The following is a 20,458-nucleotide window of genomic DNA, read 5'->3' as shown; positions in this document are numbered from 1 at the left end:
ATGATACATGAGCTCCTGTGGCCTTAAAATGTCCATAACTCAGGATAATTGAAAAGATTTCAAAAGCTTGGAGCTTTGCATGCTTTTGAGCTTTAAAGAGCAGCACTGAAAACATTCTTATGTCTCTATAACATATATGAGAAACAATCAGAAAGGTTAGGAAAATACAGTTTATCATTGTACGGAAAGTTCAAACTTTTAAGTAAGCTAAGAATAATGTTACAATTCATTAACAGTTTATATTTCATCTGATACTGTTAGTGCAGATCCTGATGTGTTTAATTTGCTTTTGAATAGGCATACTGGAGAACTCAAAACAGTATGCTGGAAGCTTGCTGGTCATAAGGAACACCATTCATACTTTTTGGCTCTTCTAGTCTTCCAACTTGTGTTTTCTCATATCCAACATTGTTCTGAGCCTCATCACGTCAAAGAAATGTGAAACAATCCCTGATCTAAAGTGGAATTAATAAGTGATGCCTAATATATAGATAAGATACATAAGCAAAAAATATATGGCATTTAAGTATCTTATAAATATCTAGTGCAAAGAAACTAACATCAGCTTGTGAAAGAAGAAAATAGAGAAGTTCTTTTCTCAATCTAGTAGAAATATAGAGGGATCTAGTCATTTAAATTAACACCTGTATTCTGATGTAGTAAGCACAGTCCATTGTGTTAGAATTCATCAAACTAATTCATTATCCAGTTGGAAATGCCCTTTGTTCTGCAAGCTTGCAAAATCTTAGAAATGTGTTGATTGTCTCCAGTAATCTGTGTGATTACATCACAGTGGAAAGGAATTGTATTGTCCTGTGTTAATGGTTGATTTACGTGACTCTAGGAGACAGCATTCATAAGTAGCATGTTTAGTTTCTTCTTCCTAGAAGTAGAAATAAAATCCTTCATTAAATTTTCTCTCTCTTGAAATGGGGAGCGTGTGTGTGTGTTTATTTATATATGGGAGCATGTGCGTTTGTATATGCACTCCATCTAGTGGTGCTTTTTAACACAACAGTAGCATGATTATAAATGCACTTTCTTATTGCAGAATTCTCTTATGGCTTTAACCAATTTTTGTTGGTAAATAATGTTCCATCATGGAAGGAAACAATCGTATATTAGTTGTCAGGCAGTACTTGTCATAGGTCTAGAATACAATAGAAAGAAAAAATGAAATTTAAAATTTATGTTAACAGCTCAACCTGTTTTGTTATTAGACATCATAAAAGAAGAGTATTTCTCAATCACAATATTGGAGTTCACATGATTATTTATAGAAATGTTGAATGAATTGTTTTCAAGATATGTCTAATGTTCTTTATGAAGCAAAAAAATTATTATTTGATTAGATAAATGGTTATGCGTTATTAAACTTCTGTTGCTGTACTGAAGGAATCACAACTGTGTCAGTCAAGATGAGCTTTCTGCTTTGTAGTGTAGGACTTTCAAAATCAGGTAGAAAAGATGGTAGGATTAATTACAAATGGTCCCCTATATAAATTTGCAAATCTTTTCTTTTTCTCTTAGAGAAAACTTCTTTTCCCAGGCATCTTTTAAATACTCACACTTTTTAGTGAGTATTTGGAATGTCTGTGAATGAAATGCCAGATTTTGATTGTTTCTGTGCGTATTTTTTTTATCTTGTGTTTTGAAATGACTACAGATAATGGATAATTGGAAGCATCATAAAACAAAAGTGGCATCGTATTGGTTGGTAAAACTGGATTCTGTAAAGCAACGAAAAGTAAGTGATACAGATTTCATTTTCTCAAGATTATCTGATATAGACAAATGGCTGTGTGTCTACTGGTGTTTAGCAGTAGCTGGGAGTGATTTGACATTACAATATTGGCTAGTATCACTAACATACATCTATGTATGAATTAAGCCCATTGCAGGAAAAGATGATGCTCCATGTTTAGACATGCATAATTGTCCTGAAATGTAATTGCAAATAAAAATCTTTAAAAATAAGGCTGGTGAAAGAAGAGCAAACAATGAACAATTACTGCTGATACAAATATTTCTGGTCTGAAATTATGGACTGGTTTATTAACACTCCCTTAGAGTTAGTACTATTGAACTTGATTATTTGGATCTTTGACCCACAGTATTAGAACAGGTCACGTTAAAAAAAAATGTACTTGCCAAGCAAAGATTATCATCATTGTTAGTGTTCAACTACCTGGTTTAGTCTTTCAAAAGCTAAGTAGATTTGTTTACCATTCTGTCTTTGCATTTCTGCTATCTAGTAGTTGGCATTGTGCATAGTACCTAAACAATTTTTAATCTGTTTAAAAATTGACATGCTGTAGTATGTCATTCATATCTATATGTCATAACATACATCAGTCAAAATCATCTTCCCAGCGTAACAGTCATTTTCCTTAATGTAGAAGAAAATTTATTTGAGAGTACTGTTAATACTTTGGTGACCCTAAAGCAATATTTGGGTTTTTGTCTCAGTCACTGCCACATTATGTGGATTAGCATATCTGTTCCAGGCATTTAATCTCTGTATTTCTCAGTTTCACAATCTATTTTTATAGACCATAAAAGAAAGCAACTTAATAAAAATGCTGCACACACGATAAATATTATCGTTGGAAAAGGTTGGTTGATTATTATAGAAGAAGAGAAGAAAAATTTTGGGTCCTCATCTCAACTGTTATAAAATCAGCATTATGATCCTCAGTCTTTCGAATTGTATCTTATTCAACATAGCATTAAATGCTTTTATTTCCATACTGGACAGAGAAAACGTTAATTAAATTTGATGTCATATGATAGAAAAATATTTGACTATTTCAGTTAAATTATCAAGTTCAGATATTAAAGGGAATATGTATCTTCACGGTCTTTTAAAACTAAATTAGACATGATAAACTTGACCATGTAGGAGGCTATAACTTAACCAAAATTATTCTTTAACTGTGTCAAGTGGTAACAATATAACAGCAGAATTCTTTCTTGTGCCATTGACTGGAATCAGTAGAGCAACCATCTTCATTGGCTGAAATTGTGTAATTTTTTGATTCATACCTAGAAATTTTCTGGCTAATAGTCCTTTGCTTAAAATGATCTAATTTTAATTACAGGAAAGAGTGTTGCAATCCCAATATACATGCACATAGGTCTTTATTACTGTCTGCATGGGGCAGCTGTATGTAGCCTTTAGTCCAAATCTGGAGAGAGGCTTAGTGAGGGCTTTTAGAAAACGGTCATGTGGAGGAAGAACTGCTGGGAAGAGGGAGGGAGGAGACATTGGAGGGAGGGCCAGAGAGACAAATACATAGCTAACAGGGCCAACAGGGCCCAAAATGCACACTGTGGATATGCAGTGAGGATCTCATTTTCAGCAGAAATCATTTTCAGCAAAATTGCCTTCTTTAATCTATGCAGCCATGAGTGTAGACAGAGGCTGCTGGATGGGGCCCCTCACTGCAGCTAAGATACAGGGCTTTCAGAGAGGACTGGTTAAGGTATCTTATTATTTCTTTTTCTTTTTTCTTTTTCTTCTTCTTTTTTCCCCCTTCTTTTCTCTTCTTTCTTCTCCCTTTCTCTCCTCTTTCTGCCCTTTTCTCTCATTCCTGTTTTCCCTTTTTCTCCTCTTTTTTTTCTTCTTTTGCTATATATTTTTTTCTTTTTCCTTCTTGTCAGAATTTTCTCCTGTAAGCATTATTTCAGAAAGTCTGCAATAAAAGGGTAGTGTTGTCCTTTATTTGACTGACAGTCATGTATAGCCAAGGGCACATTAACAAAGTCAAGATCATACAGGTTGATATGCCAAGTCATTAGTAAAAACTTACTTTAGTAAAAACTACACAACCAGAAATGTGGATTTCTTTGCTGTTCTTGTGAGGACATCTTTTACAACTTGTGAGACTTAATAGTTCCTGAAGCGCTAATGGGCTCTTCATCTTTGGTTGCACTGGTAATAATTTTTTTTAAAACTGTTTTTAACCTCAATCCTTTCAAGCATTTAGATAGTTATTCTTAGAAGGGTAGTTTTTAAAAGTGGATTAACTTTGACAATGACATTGCAGCTCAGGACTGTCAAATGTGTAAGCTTTTGTTGATTTGGAAGAAGCATGTTTTATATTCCAGTGGGGTGGGCAAAGCAGAAGAAAGCTCAAGGTGAAGAATATTTATGCAAGTAAGGAGTCTATCTCAAAGGTACTTTCTGTAACTTTGTGAAATACAAAACAGAAACTCAATCCCCTTCACTGTACTTTAGAATAACTGTGAAACTCTAAAACATGAGGAGAAAATACCTGGGCAATGTACTAGATTTCACAGTGTTCGTACCTGACAGCTCTATTTTCTAAAGTATTATTGTACATGAAGTAGAAAAATTAAACTCCTGCTCATATTCTCAGTGTCTAATGTTACAACGTTACAGCAGAGGTAAAGGACGCATTTAGAAGAAAGTTGAGAGTATTCCAATAAAATCAATGCATTCTAAAATGAAATTTAGACTCCCAAGACTTCTAGGAAAAGGAGACTTCTGTATGGAAGGAGTTGTGACTGTTTTGTTTTGCATCACTTTACATAATTTCTTTCAAATCTGTTTTGATGGTTACCAGAGGGTCTGTACATCTTGTTTTGAATGTACTCTTTTATAACATCCTGTTCTGTTCTGTCTAAATAATCGGTTATGTTGATGATGCAAATTAACGTAAACAGAAAAATGAAGGCAATCTAGGGATATTAGCTCAGAAAAGGGGGAATGTAGGTTCCATAAGTTCCAGCCCTTGTGCAATGCCTTGTCTCTTTTTCTTAAATGGATGATCGAGGCTGTGTTTGCAAATTAAGAACAATTAACTGAGATGATTTCCCCTCTGGCATGTTGGCAATGTCAACACAGTAAAAACAGAACAGAAGATTTTTTTTTTTCCTTATGTTACCTGGCAGTCTGCAGCTTTGCTTAAAGATGCAAGGCTCTGTCTTTAGTTTTTGTTAACTCCAGGTGCTAAAGTAAAATAAAGAGGTCTGCACATTTAATATTGTACTTCATAGTATGTGTCTTTTACACTAGTGAGTTAGAGAGTTACATTCCATGGAATTGTTTTGTTTTACCCATGGAGACAAATGACAATTAGTCAATGTAGCATTGCAAAGAAAGGTACAGTTGAGCCTTTATGTAATTAGGGACTTTAGTGGCCATTTTTTTTGGCCATTTTTTTGGGTAAGCCTTAGACAGGTGAGGGGAGGCACAAAGGAAAGGCTGCCTGATGAGCATTAAGGCAAGTAGGGTCATGCTGTTAAGAGAATGTTCTGAAAATCCAATTTCTTCCTACAAGTGGGGAGCAGTCCAAAAATGGTTATAGCTCCTGCAGTCACTAAATGGGATCACTATCCTTAGTGAATAATTTACTACTCTTTCCAACTCATTCTTTGGGAGGAAGAGATCATAGGCATGCTTTTAGTGTTAGACACCTGCATTCATAAAGATTCCCAACAGAGTGGACAGCATTATATTCCCATTGAGTAATTGCATGCATGGAGTTAGCAGAAGGCCTATACATGCAGGCAAACCTAGATCTTCAAAAAAGAGCTTAAATAAAATGTAAATGATGTATTTCATTATTAATCATTTACAGGTTTTCTTACCACTAAGCTCTGTACTGTAAACTGTTACTGTGTTCCTGCAAGCATTTTGCTTATTTTTTTGCATTGTTTTGTTAGTTTGGTCTAATAATTCTGTTTATAAACAACAGTTTGCTATGCAGGACCAAACAAATTGAAATTCTACACTAGTGTTTTTACTAAATCTCCTTCACCTTTTGAGAGTCAGATATTCAACCATATGAATCCATTTGTCATACGCATCTGACAGTTTCCTGGGAAAATATTGAGTGAATAAAGCATAGAGTGCCAGTGAGGGGCCTAAATACTACTTCAGTATTTGGGAAAGGACTACTTCCTATTCCTGGTTTTCATGACAGTATCTAAATAAACAGAAGTCAAGGTGCTCTGCAGCCTGTTTCCCCCCAGGGACTATGGAGGGAACTTAAAAGACTGACTTAAGAGAACTTACAGATTTAAAAACAAGTGTGGTGAATCCCACCTTTGTGTTCCAGTTCAGTGGGGTGTGCAAAGGTATATCAAATAAGAGCCTGGTGAGTTGGATGTACAGCTGCCTATGAGTGTCTGAGTAGCTCAGACTTCCTGGGTAAAAACTCTGCTCCACTGAATGCAGCTTAGAAGCTTCTTTTCTTTGCTCAACATCTTTACACATTTGCATGTAAATATATTAAAATATATTAAATGTATATAATAAATCTATTTAATTTCTATGCACAATAATGTTTATAAAATCTTCCTGTTTCTTTTTCCTTATTTATTTATTTTACTACCCTGTTTACTGCTAAACCAAAATAGTTTGATCTCGGGTAATGCTGAGTTTCAATGGGTATTAAACCAAAAGCAGCTTTAGCTTTTCAGGACATTCTAGTTCTTATAAAGTAGCTGGTGTGTTAAAAAGGGAGGGGGAAAAGAAGAAGAGATAGTCTTCAAGTATATAATATTTGGGTTGTTAATTATGTTGCTTTTAGTCTCTAATTGCATCCATTTTTGTTTCCTTTTAAATGTTTTTTGTCATTTAAATTAGCTAGTATTCAACGGACTAAAAAAATAGGAAAGCAATAAAAATAAAATATTTTGATTTAGTTTTCCAAAATGTTATTGACAGAAAAAACGTCTCATAAAAATTTGCTGATGCATTCACAGAAATGAAATGTAGACATGTGAGAATTTATAGCTATGCAGTCAGCTGTGTGTGCAGTGAATCAGAGAACAGTTGGTTTTAGGTTTTGCAATCTGCCTTTGCTTTGACTTGATTCAAGTACTCTTTCTTAGCTTTTGGATATAGTCAAGACAAGCGTTCGTGCAGTCCTCCAGCATGTCTGGAAGGCTCCAGACATTGAAAACTTACATCTGTACCGTCTCTTTAACCGTGTATTTAATCGCTTACTTTGGAGCCATGGTCAAGGCCTGTGGAACTGTTTCTGTAATTCAGGGTAAGCCCATTTTACTTATTATTTTAATCTTCATAATTTCACAGCTACAAAGACTGATGGCATACTTTGTTGCTCATTTTCATTTAAAAGAATGCTGTAATACGTTGAACTTGTTTTAAAACAACATAAAGACCCAGTATAATCAGAAATCTAATAATCTAGGCTAACTGTTTCAGTAATGGAATAGGACGTTTAGTAAGGTTTTTACAAAGATAATAATCTAAGGAAATAAACTAATTTTCAAAACAGCTGAGCTTTTGTTTGACTCTTTCAATTGGATATTCCACAAATTTTAGGCGTCTGGCCTGCAATGTGAAATGTGGATTTACCCTGTACAAAATCATAATCATCTTCAGACTTGCAAGGGAAAAATTCTGTCACAGGTGCAGCTGATGTCTCTTGCCAAAAGCAATATCAGTTCTGTGATTTACAAATAATGAGTTTGAATTTTTGTGCTTGATTACATTTGCTGGTTCACACACTGGTGGGAATTTAAGTATATGCAGACTAGGAAACATACACATTGAGGTAAGCAGATGATTTTGGTTTGGGTTGCAAATAAAAATTTTCAATGGAGAGAAAAAGGATGAGGCCATATTTAAAAGTCCAGTATCCTATACTTCAAAATGGACATTCCGGAAATCAGTGACATTCATGTAAAGACAGATCTAGAGAAACAGATAATTGATATGAAGCAATCTCCCCTCTGAACTTCTTGATAAAATGAAAACAGGAATGTGTAAATATGAAATATATTGCATACAAAAAGACATTTTCTCTGTAAGTATATACAATGTATAAAGTACAGAAGGGATTTTGAGTAGCTTTAATAAGTTATTTTAAGAAATTTATTAAAAATTAACTGCAGGAAACACACATAGTATGCTGATGGCTATTGTATGTACAAAGGAATCAGTTCAACATATTCTTCACTTATAGTCATTTGTCATAGGTAGAGAATGAGTGTAGTGCACTTGTCAATTGTCTCCCAGCAGAACAGAAAAATGTGCTAACAGAGAGGGATATGAGAGTATCCAAAGGGTCATCAGTTTGTTTGTTTGTTTCTTTTACTATTATCTTCGTCATTGTGAAAGGTTTGTTTTTGTGTGAGCTGTTGTCGTCTTTTTTTTTTTTTTTTTCATTGACATGGGCTGTGGGAACATGCAGATAATGTCAGTCCTAAGACTTGCTAGAGGTAGCTATTGGGTATGCTGCATGTTCCAAAAGTTTTAAAACTTGAGTGAGAAAAGGCTGTGTTTCCAATTGAAAGTTTCTGTGTTTCCAATCTAAAATGTTTCCTTTGCATAATCCTCTACAGCTGCAAGAGCTATTCTTCATGCCAAAAGAGGTGTGTGAATTCTTGAGTCAAAGTTCAATTTCTGTTGTCATAAAATATTATAAATACTTTCCCTTTCAATAATGCTGTTACTATTTTGAATCTTACTTTTAGTGTGCCCTTTTGCAGATCTTCTAATATGCATGAAAATTTTCAGTTTTTTTTTTTTTTCCCTCTACAACTATTTTTTTTGTTAAAAGCATTTAAACAATTCTATTATTCACTTGGCTCAGAAGAACAGTCTTTGAGCCAGCAGAAGAGTTGAATGAAGAGTAGGATTTCACATCTAGCAATGCCTTGGTACATGCAGAACAAGACTCAGCTGACTACAGAATGGAGCTAAGTTTTAAATATCAAATTCCTTGTAAGAAGAGTTGTCTGTAAAATTTCTAAAAAATGCTGTAAAAATAATATACAAATAGTATGTGTAGAGATCACTCTACAAGTAATATACCTACTACAAAATTCACAGAAGTAAGCAAACCGAAAGGACATTTGTACCTCGTCAGTAGGCTGTTTATTCAGTTGCAAGCATCACTCTTGCCATGTGATCCTCAACACAGACCTTAAGACAACTCTGTAGCAGAGGCCAGCTTCTCATCAGTCGTCCTTAGCATTAATTGTGTCATTTGAAAGAACAGATTGGAATAAACATAGGGCGCATGTAGATTCTGGGGACGGGTGTTGGGAAGGAGTATTAGCGTGCTAATTAAGAAACAACATATGTATGTGAAAATATATCAAGCAATATGGCGCTTTCACTATTAATAATAATCTCTGGAGAACGGAGGTCATAGCCTCTTGCAGTTAGTTCTTTGCTAGGCACATAGTATTTTAGTAAAAAGAACAGACAAAGAAACAAAGGAAACGTCGGTGAAATAACCTTGATGTAGATGGTTTCATATAGCTACAGTTGTTTTACTGTATAGTAAACAATTAAAATTAATAATAGAAAACTGGTAGAACCAGATCACTTCAGATGGTTTTAAAAAGAATGAGATGTAATTGACAGTATTGCACAACCAAGCCTAATACTGTCCTCTGGATCTAGCGAGGGCTCGATTTCTTACTCATGTATGGAAACTAAAGCTGCAGCATAACAAATAAACAGCTTCCTTGGGTAACAATACTCCAGTCCTTATTGATTGCAGGATAACAGAGTATGAACTGAATCTGTGTAGCATATAGAGGAGATTGCACAGACACACATATGTGTGAATTTTAATGAGATTTCATATAAATTTCCAAATATCAATCTTTATTCTTAGGGTAATTGTATATCACTGTGGTCATAATCAGCCATAATTATAGCAGGTCACATATTACTCTTCACTGGTAAAATCCCTCGTAACTGTCAGAAAGTGATTATAGACCTCAAAGTCCAGAGTTTAAGAAATTTATCAGGAGAGTTTCTAGCAAGAGATTTGGGAGATTTTTAGGTTAAATTAGAATATAATTATGTGCAACACTGTGAATCTGGTGAATGAATGTAATACTTAGAACTTCATCTTGCTGCTTTCCACCAGATGTCACATTGTAGAGGAAAGAATGAAGACAGTAGATTAATTTTCACATAATAGTAAATGTGAAAAATTCATGGACAGGAAACAATATTGAGAAAAATACATTAAAGAAAGCAGTAATTCTTGAAGTAGTATAATTATTCTGCTTATTAAATAAACAGACTTGATGCCTTAGAAACTATATTACTTAATTCATTATATGGATAAGAATTAAAGAGAAAAATGCTTCTCTAAAATGATGTGTGTGGTAGCAATTCTATAGAACTGAACGGTTTCAGCTCAAACATGCTACTTAGACTAGGGATCCAGGCTGAAAAATCAGTTAGATATACATACAACTTGTGTTTTGGACATTAATATTCGCAATTGCATCATAATACAGTGTAATTTTAAAAATCTCATTAGGATGAAGTAGACATGCTAGTTGTTTGATATGTACTAAAATTCAGTGTTTTAAGAACAAACTTCTTACCTCAGGGATGCAAAATCTGCTACTGATCTCAGTGGGACAGGACTAAATCATCCTGGATGCTATGCTGAACCCCAAAAATGGATGCAGCAAATTTTCCTCACTCTGTGAAGTGGCTCTTTCATAACTAAATAAAAAACCTCAAGCTTACAAGCCATCTGTGCTACTAGATAATGTTTTGATGGAAAAAAAGGTCTTCACAGGGACCATGTTGCCTTTAGAACATATATTATGGCCTGTAATCTGATAAGATTTCACATATGAAGATTAACTTTTTAACATGTGTTTTGGACTCTCTTTTCCTGTAAACAGGCAAGTTCATGCATTTTCTTTTGTTCCTTTGTTGCTAAAACTGATATAATGCAGTAAAGCTCTCAGATTGCAGTCTGTGGAAGAAAACATGGAGTCGTGTCTGTTTCCATAACAGGAGCTCTTGGGAAACCATATTCAGTAAAAGTGCAGAGGTGGTGACTCCTGAGCAACTCCAGTGTTGCCAACGGATAGTACAGCTTTGTAAACACTGCCTGATAGTGGTTTACAAATATTCATCGGGCTCCAGAGGATCACTGACTGGAATTAGTCCCAGCTGGGATGATACAAGGTATGTATTTCAATGTTCTCACTCAAAATTATAATGATGAAAGATAATATTGCTGTTACTGCTACACTTTCCTTTAAGCCTCATTCACTAAGTATTAAAAAAAAGGGAGGGGCAATAAACCCCAGCATTTCCCCTGATCCTTGATTCTTTCATTCTAAGCTCTCTAGCTCACTCATGAAATACAATGAAAAAATTTGCTATGTACCATTTGTGTGAAACTACCCTTACTAAAGTCTTGATTGCCTACTGCCTAAGTAGCTGCAGCAGAGGCTTTCTGTAAAGCGAACTGAAAATTTCCTTTCTTCCACTTCTCAGATCCCTCAAAGTCAGTGATTCCAGATTTGCATTCTTAGAGGTATCCTAGCATGTATGATACTTCTGGCTTCACATTCGCAGTGGGATGCTATAGGGGCACAACTCCAGCCAAGGGTCAGGTAAGTGCCATCTGATTTACTGTATTGCACAGTTTTGCAAAGTTGACTTCCAAAACCTACAGTTTTAAAGCTTTATTATTTCATCTTACAGAGCACAAATATATTTTCAAACCTTGCAAAACAGCATCATATAGTAAAAAAGAAAAAAAATATTTGGCACTTACCTGATTCTGCATTGGCTGGTTTAGTTCTCCTACCGGATACAATAAGGATTATATTGTCAGTGTAGGGATTACTGAAAATGCTCCAACTGTGGGAGTCGATGATCTCTAATTCAGCAGTCTTAGATGGAAAATTAAATGTAAGTTTCAAATTACTTAGGTTCCAATTTCTATCCATAATGGCAATTTGAATTATTATGTATATAAACTTACAAATGCTTTGTTTATATAAAGTATCTTACAGACCCTATATCATAGAAGAGCTTTATGAGGTAAATACCATGTGAAAAGTGAACCTTTGATATATTATCTGTTAAATTTATTTTATGACTTAATTGTGTACTTGGTATATCTCAGGCTGGTTATTTGATACATTGAACTCTCATTTGTTACTGTCATATGAATCTTAAGGCGATCTAACATAATTTAAAACCACCTAGAAACTGAATTTGGTCATAGCAAAAGTAGAAGTATCTAAAACAAAACAAATCATATTCAATATTAACAACTACTGAGCTGTCACAGGAATATGGTAAAGTCATCTAGTGTAGTAAAGAGTAGAAAATCTTCAGGCTTGAAGTTTTTATTACTTTTACTTTTTTATTACTTTTACTGTTAATACTGCAGAAAATTTTTCGTCATAACCAACTGCAAACTATTCAAACTGATCAGATGAGATTACTCTTATGTACTGCAGCTAGCAATCTTGCATTTGGAAAGCAGTGAAGTGAATGATCCAACAGGACTTTTTCATCTCTGGTTTCTGTGTTTATTTTGACACTGAACGGAAGTTTATTCATAACTTTCGCAGGCGAGAGGAATCTAGGATCTGTTATGTCCTAGATAATGATATTTCTTCAGCAGTGTGGTAGCATGACAACTCTGACTGAAGTTAATGGCTTTATATTAATATCCATCTCTACTATGTATAAAGCAATATGCTAGTTAACCATGATATTCTGGATCTGTGAAATGAAAGTATGTGTGGAAATAAATACTCTTGCCCATGGTGCCTGCCCCACAATATGTAAGGTAATGAATTTTTTTTTTCTAGAAATGGGAGAACCACAGTATTAATTCTCTTCCCATCATCTAGGTTTCTGTTTCTAAATTATGTAAGAAACTATGCTACTACCAACAGTTTTCTTGAGTGACAGGAAAATTGTGTGAAGTGCAAGAGATAATAATATAGTTTAATAAATGTACAACAAGTTAATTTTTTTTCAAGACTTTATAAAATTTAATTTGAAGAACTTACTTTGTTTTTTGTTGTTGTTTTTTGACCAGACAGCTCTTTTTTTAAGTTTTGCGTTGATGACTAAAGGCTTCACAGTTATCAAATAAATACATCTTTATTTAGGAAAATAGATTTCTATGTGGAGAGGGAAAAAAGCTAGAGTTCTTATTTCACTTTCTGGGTTTGTTCTCAGTCCCAGCTCCTAACTGTAAATCTACTGTATGTGATGAAGAGATTAAAGTATTAACGTGAATGTGCATTAATGTATTTTTTTCTCACAAAATTTAGTGTAAATAAAACAACAGACCTCAAAAAAAATAATACAAAAAAATCATTTAAATAATAGCTAAAAAATAAACTGTGCAAAAAGCTGGACCTTTCTCATTTTTGATAAATTCACCCATGTTTCAAAATTTAAGAAATGACAAAAAGTACCATCCACTGCTAGATCCTTACAGCTTGCTAAGAAATCTTATGGCGTATTCTTAGAGAAGCATCAGAACTGTTCACTTTAAGATCAAGCAAATGTAGGACTCAGTCTGCTGAGGCAGTGAACTGTCAAGCTCACCACCAACCCATACCAAATTACACTTTTTTTGGTAACTTGTTGAAAAACTGAATTGGTGATAATAACATTTGATAATAACATGATTAGTAGGATCAGTGCTTTAACTTATTCATCATTAATCAGTATGATTCACTAGAATGATGCAACATTTTTAAAGCAATAATTTATACAATGTGTTACGCTAATCCATCTTAACACTGACATCATTCTTTAGGAAACTCTGATTTAGTGTGGATGTTATTTCTGCACACGTACTGTACTCATATGTACTCATATTTATGCAACTATTAGGAAATGATAACATGAAACAGATTTAAGAATAAATATTAAACATGATAAAAGTTTTTTTGTAGTATTGTGTAAGATACGTGCTATATAATTGCCTGAATTTTAAAGGATAAATAGTCACAAGGGATAAATAGTCACAGACTTACTATGCATCACTGTTTCTTGCTTTACTAGAGTGGTGATGATAGCATGAGTACTTTTAGGGAATTAGAATAGGAAACCAAAACTGAATAATTCTATTTTTCTTCCTCTAATAAATGTTTTCTTACAACTTTACTTTTAATAACATAGTTAACAATAACTGCAGTTTTTACTTAATTTAAATTGAGCAAGTAGTACTATAATAACAGAGCATGAAATGTTAATTTTTAATAGTGTTGTTGCACAGAATGCCATTGTTAATTTACCTTCTTGCTTTAAGAAGACTGGCAAGATACTTGGTCGTCATACAACATCCTGAAATTTTGCTAAGACTCTCTCTGACCTTAAGATCTGTTTTCTGAGTCAGTTAATGCCTAGTGCTCTGTATGTTGTATAAGTAGTGCTTATTGCACATATTTTCCTGTGTGAAACAATTACAAGGTATGGCTCTTAATTCTTTCACCCTTGAATGTTATCTTATGTGTAAATTCGGCTGTATTTTCTATATCATTTCTAGGTGTTTGTTGCCAGGACCTTCACAGTTCATCACGAAATCATCCTCGTCCAACCTTAGCTGCAGTTCATCCGGAATGCCTCGCCCTAACATTTTGTTCACACGCAGATATAGTCACTTGTGAAACAAACGAAAAGTTATTTTCCATTGTACATAATGGCACTCCATATATATATTTTTTTTCAAATTAAAACTTGTCATGGAGCTAAATGCAAGCACTGTTATAATATGGTAGTAAGTATATAACATATAGCTGAAAACCTACTGTAAAAGCATAGCTTTTCTGGAAGCATAATAAACCTTGTTAAGCTGGTTACACACATTTGAATGTGTAGATCTTGCTAGGTTTATAAGTAATTCCTACTAGAAATGTTATTTTTGCTGCAGAATATAGAAATGAAATTGATCTTGAAGATCCTATTACAGTGTTACATTATTTTGTATGTACAATACTTTGACTTGAATATTATTTATTGTAAAGTATACTATTTATTGTCTCAGATGTAATTGATCCTTTAACTAGACAGATGATTAAAAAAAACTGTAGTGGAACACTAAAACTGTAATAATCATTAAAAATAATCTGGTAATTTCTTGCACATGTTTAAAGTAATGACCCAAATCCTGTAAGCCAAACCTGAAGCAGGTATCTTTTCATTTCTCCTCTGAAATTATGGGTCTTGGTTAGTGCTTTTACTTTTCTTAAAGGACATGGTATAGTATCTTTTAGTCAAAGTGGAGGCATTCTATATGCAGATAGTAAAAATATCAGTTCATGCATTCAGTTTCTAATTGGATTTTTGTAATAAAACAGAAGCCAATATTTGTTAACTAGCTTTCATTCACATTACCTTACCTATGGCCTGTGCCTTTAAGTTTCCTTTGGGAGCAAGCAGTCACCTACAACTTGTACAAGCATGCATAGTGCATAGTTTTTCTGTTTTACTACACAAGTGGTAAAGCAGACATTTTTAGGAAATACTGCAGCTATAATTTATTATTTCAACCTTATACTAATTGGTTTGCAGTAGTTTTTAGCATACAATCCAGTACATACTGTAGAATGTGTTGTTTAGCTAGACAGTATTTTCTAGACTTACTGACACCTTTAAATGTTGGAAATATAATTCAGTAGGAAGCTCTCATTCAGATTCAGCTTCCTCAGCCTGGCTGGGGGGCACAAAAAGAAACCAAGCCAGACCAGGAACACAATTAACAGGACTTGTAACCTGAAAGCATCATTCAGGTTTTCTACTTATACCCTTCCATCTCATTCAGCGTTGTGCCATGTAAGCCTTATTTGTTATATAAATAATTATTAAAAAAATACAGCTAATCTAGATTTTTTTGTTTGTTTGTTTAACTGAGTGAAGAACAGAGTAGTAGGTATTTACCAAAGACTTGTTTACTTTCTAATAATGCAATCTGAAAACTTGTTTGTAAATTACCAATGTATTTTAGGTATATGTTAAAAATAATTTAGGGGGGGTTAATTGTCCTCAGGAGAAGTATATTAGAGGTTTTTGATATCCAGAAATTTATGAGAAATTTAAGAGACTTAAGAGATTTGAGACTGAAGTTGTCTGGAATTTAATTTTTTTTTTTTTTTTTTTTTAATCTTAGTATATATATCAAATTGGGAATTCTGGTGAGATTTTTGATGCCTGTGCTGTAGTGCCTCAGCTCTAGAACTGCAAGATACAAGATAGGAAGACTATTTGTAAACAAATAATAATAATAATAAAAAAAGACAAAACAACAACACAAAACATAGATTAGCCAGATATAAGCAGTCTTCTTGTCTGGTAAAAATATTTTTCATTCTCATGGTAATACTGATTTAGTAATACAGTACGTTCACATTAATTGTGTATATTTCCTTTGATCCATATTGATAAAGCATATTATGATTATCTGTAACACCTAATAAAAGCTGTAAATCCTTTCTTCTTGGGGCAGCTTCCACTGTATTCTGCTTTTGGCATGAGGGGGGAAACAGCTTCAGCCTACTTTACCCAACTCAAACGGAATCCTATGACAGCGGGTTCACATGGCTTTGTCTTTTTAAACTGTTTTTGGTAAGTATTCTCAGAGGCCAGTGCTGGGACAGGCCAATCTGTACTGAGCAGTCTGCCAGCTGAAAGAAGACTACTAAGTATACCTGTGTGGTACAGACATACAGAAAAAAGGTGTTTAGTATGTACAAAAGTGGACCAGATGGTTGATTTATGTCTGATGCTGTTTAATTTATTTCTGATAACCTTTCCTAGAGTAGTACTGCATTCCTAATAATGTGTGAATCAGTACTTCCAGCATCTAAGTATGTTAATTTGAGTATGTTAAGTATATTCAAGGATGTCACCCCAGCTGAGGTGCAGGCTGGTTTCCTGTCAGGCTGCGATTCACTTCCCTACCTGTCATTAATGACCCACCCCTCACAAACCGACTGATACTTATACAAAAATATTGGCATTTGGTGGGAATTTTTATTTAGTGTTACTTTTTGTCGTTGTTTGGAGCCGGCTGGAGGCAGGGCAGCGGCAGTTGCAGGGCGCGGAGGACGCCGTGCCGGCAGAACCGGCGGCGAGGAGGCGCAGCCTCAGGGTGCCTCAGGGTGCCTCAGGGTGCCTCAGGGTGCCGCAGCGCCCGGGGGGTTCCCGCCCTAGCTCTCCACACTCCCGGGGCCGCTGCGGGGGCCGCCCGCCGGAGGGCGGCAGCAGGCAGGGCGCAGCCCCCCCGTGTCTCGGCAGGGCGCTGCGCCCCCAGAGGCGCTGCTGGGGGGACCTCTGCCCGCAGCTCCTTGGGCAGCACCGAGGCGTGAGGCGCAGGGCTGGGATTTTAAGCACAAGCACCACGACAGGTGCCTGTCCCGCTGGCTGGTTGTCGAAATCAGCTCCTGTCGCTAACGGCACAATCAGGGTAAGCTCACACACAGTGGGTGTTTGAAAGCAGCCAGCACCTGGTGTGATTTAGGTGGAAACCTCTCACGGTTTCCCCAGCAGCCACACAGGCTCTGTCCCCCGGGGCCTGGCCAGAGGGCTGGGCTGCGGGCGCCACGCAGACCGGCTTGGCTGTGTTGTTCCCTGCCGCCTAGTACTGCGCTGGGTAAACGCTGTCACTTCAAAGCAGGATGAACAGCTGTAGGGTTGGGCTCAGAAATACCAATTATGAAACCTTAAAAAGATTTCACACCTTATTTGTGCTGTGAAACAGTTCTTACCCTGTGAGAGCGCAGCCTGATGGCATCTGCTCTTTTAGGCTTTACTGGAGAAAAATACCGACTGAAATCTGTGGGAGCTCAGTTCGTACGGGCTATGAGGCGGGCTTCCAGGGGCTGACCAGAAAGGTTGCTGCTTTCCGTGGCAGAAAGCTTTTGCTGGTGCAAAGCTATTATTTGTCACTGGTCTGCAAACAGCCATACCTCTTCCGTGCCCAGGAACTGAATTTTCTGGTAAGAGAAAGTGCATATAAATGTGCTTCTTTAGTTTTGGTAATACACTTGGACTTCTAAATGCAAAGTCACAGGAGCAAAGAAAATACATTTTTGAAAGCATCTGTTTGCCAAAGTAACATTAAAGGAAACAGAGTATTTCACAAAGATACCCCTTTGGTAGACCTTTGCCTTGGGTTAATGGTCCACCTAGAAATAAATGTTTTGTTCTCTATGCGAAAACCAGTCACTAAGTGTCAATTCTCTATCCAGGAACATAAATAAGTTCACATCAGCTTTTAAAACTACATCTGAATGACCTTTTAGCTAGGCTAGGAGTTCTAGAGCAAATTCACTTTTAAATACACAAACACAAATTTACAGTTTTTGACTTTCCCCGAATCTTCAAGTGGAAGGATCGAATTACATTGACAGTCATATAACATCTAATTTAGGTGTTAGCAAATGTGAATATTTGCAAGTTAGCTTTGCATGCAGTGTTAAAACAGTTAACTTGAAGCTGTTGCGTTTATTCCCATTTTCAGGAGAAGATAATTTGCTGTTAAATGGTGTAGCTATTGGAAAATCTTTCACTATGGCATTTGCTAAAAACATTTGTAATTTTTTTTCTGTATGTGGTAAAATTCTCATGCATTAGTTGTTATTCTGCTTCTGTGTTCTTTGTTCTCTGTCAGCCACCTCTGTGCAGTTTCCTACATTGTGCAAATGTTTTGTTAATGCAGAAGAGTCTTTGTTGGTATGTAAATAGCTGTAGCACTTAGGATGCAAGGAAATCAGTGGTAATTTTACCATTTATGTATATGGAGCAGGAGCAGATTCTGCTTGTGGGGGAGCAAGACAGATACAGTCTTAGTGTTTTTGTCTTTTTTTTTTTTTTTTTTTTCCCCTATGTTCTTGTTTCTTCTTTTAAAACAAAAGGCAGCATTCACTCAGTAAGGAAAACCCTTAATACTGCAGTTAGAGCTCCCCTCCTTTCACAATAAATGATATTAACCATACCACAAACTTGTACATTTAAAACTGATTTGCGTGGCCTTTAAATGCCCTCTGAAAGGGTCTATCTGTTCTTAGTGACACAGAGCAAAATGGAGCCTGCCCCTGGCTGAAATGGTGGCTGACACCGATCCCCAGAATCTACTTTGTATTCCACGTCGGCTCAAATGGCTGCACAGCGGTCGGTCACCCTCTGCGCCTATCCCTGTCAAGAGTTATCAGCCACATCACGGAGGGTAGAGGAGCGCAAGGAAGTGACCCGTACCCGCCTTTGCTGCTGTGCTGTGATCAAACAACTGCTCATGGCTACTGCAGCGCGGTTTTGCCAAGCATTGTTACGCAGCTTGCTGCAGCGGTGTTTGACAGGATACGCACTTCACTTGCTGCAAAGGTCTGACTTTGAAAGCTGAGGGTGGCAGTCATGGAGTACAGTGGAGCCCGGAAGGGCTAAAAGGAGTCAGGACATCTGGTAAGACAATTCATTATCCCGGAGCAGGTTTTGCATTAAAGGTTTTTTCCTTGTGCCCATTCTTGTGGAAATTATTTGCTCTATTGCAGCAGAACAAAAGATTGCCTCATCAAATGCTACCTATGAATTTTAACTGAGTGGAATTGTGTCATCTGACCATCCACACCCTTGGTTGTTCCTGCCACAATTCCCCACAATCCACTCTCTTTTAGAAGTTTTTCAGAAGGGTGTAGAGGTCCCTGTTTTCCAAACAGGAGATTTCCATAGCAAGATAAAGGAAAAAATGTCACGGTATACCTGTATTGCAAGCTTCTGAGTAGCACATAGATTTCTTGATCTGACTGAGTTCTCAGAAGCTGTCTGGTTGTCATTGTGTAAGAGCCTGCCATAGGGCTAATTTGCTTTGTGAAGAGAAATACAGCTCTGAGTGGCAAATGTGTAGACTCAGCAATACCTCGAATAAAACATCCAAGACAGGACAAAGGTGGAAATTCAGTGTATTTTTCCAGCAGCATGCACCTGCACCCCAAGACACCCCTGTGTGTAGGTGTGGCTCTGCTGAGTGCTGAGCGCTCACAGCTTTTGCTGCAGTCACTACATCCTTTCAGCTCTGACACTGCTTACTCTGCCAGAGCCGTCCTGTGCCATGTGCAGCTGCAGATTTCAGCACTACAAATCCGTGTTTGGTAAGATAACCAGAATGCAATATTCCTTACAAATGCAGTAAATTAGTCAAACGACAGCATTGCTAATGAGAAGTAGGGTGGACTGACCTGTGCAGAGATCTGTACTTTCTCTGGTACCCAAATTAGTAGGGGACCGTGTGCAGTGTAGATTTATTTGTAGTAATAAACTATATTCATAAATGGCCAGCAATCTCAGGAATATGGCAGGTTTGAAGGAGTTGCCCTTTTTTTCCAGCCACATCTACCCTTTCTGGCCTACTGGGTGTTTGCAGGCATTCTGCTAAGCAGGGTAATTGGGAATACAACTGCTGCTTGTGGGATTTTTCTGTTGATAGGAGTAATCTCTTTTTTTTCAAAATCATGTAGGATTCCTGCCATCTGATTTCTTTTATTCTAATTCAGAGAATGAATAAAGCACCTGCATCAAAATGACATGGTACTAGACAAATAAGCTACAGGGCAGTTAAAGTTCAGTCACATTATTGTCACTTGCTTCGGTGTATAGTACATTATGGAACCAGAGACAACTGAGAAAGCTTACTGGCATAGTGAAAAATAAGGT

General features: G+C 36.2%; 1 protein-coding gene across 16 annotated transcripts in view; it reads left to right on the top strand.

Moving 5' to 3' along the window:
- The window catches only part of TTLL7 (tubulin tyrosine ligase like 7), a 71,878-nt gene extending 55,634 nt beyond the window's left edge, over nucleotides 1-16,244 (top strand). For 13 of the 16 annotated variants that reach the window (XM_068690922.1, XM_068690920.1, XM_068690917.1 and 10 more), the window contains 4 exons: nucleotides 1,667-1,747; nucleotides 6,865-7,025; nucleotides 10,781-10,954; nucleotides 14,301-16,244. In XM_068690922.1, the coding sequence (XP_068547023.1) occupies nucleotides 1,667-1,747; nucleotides 6,865-7,025; nucleotides 10,781-10,954; nucleotides 14,301-14,421 (537 nt within the window). In that variant the 3' untranslated portion in view covers nucleotides 14,422-16,244. Of the gene's footprint in view, nucleotides 1-297; nucleotides 905-1,666; nucleotides 1,748-6,864; nucleotides 7,026-10,780; nucleotides 10,955-11,269; nucleotides 11,389-14,300 lie in introns of those variants that run through there. The other 3 variants (XR_011099000.1, XM_068690925.1, XM_068690926.1) reach the window with 3 other exon arrangements.
- Nucleotides 16,245-20,458: the final 4,214 nt, after the last annotated feature.

The sequence above is a fragment of the Anas acuta genome, chromosome 8 (assembly GCF_963932015.1).
Source record: "Anas acuta chromosome 8, bAnaAcu1.1, whole genome shotgun sequence".
Taxonomy (NCBI): Eukaryota; Metazoa; Chordata; class Aves; order Anseriformes; family Anatidae; genus Anas; species Anas acuta.
The sequence above is the reverse complement of the archived record's forward strand: the minus strand, read 5'-3'. Positions and strand labels throughout refer to the sequence as shown.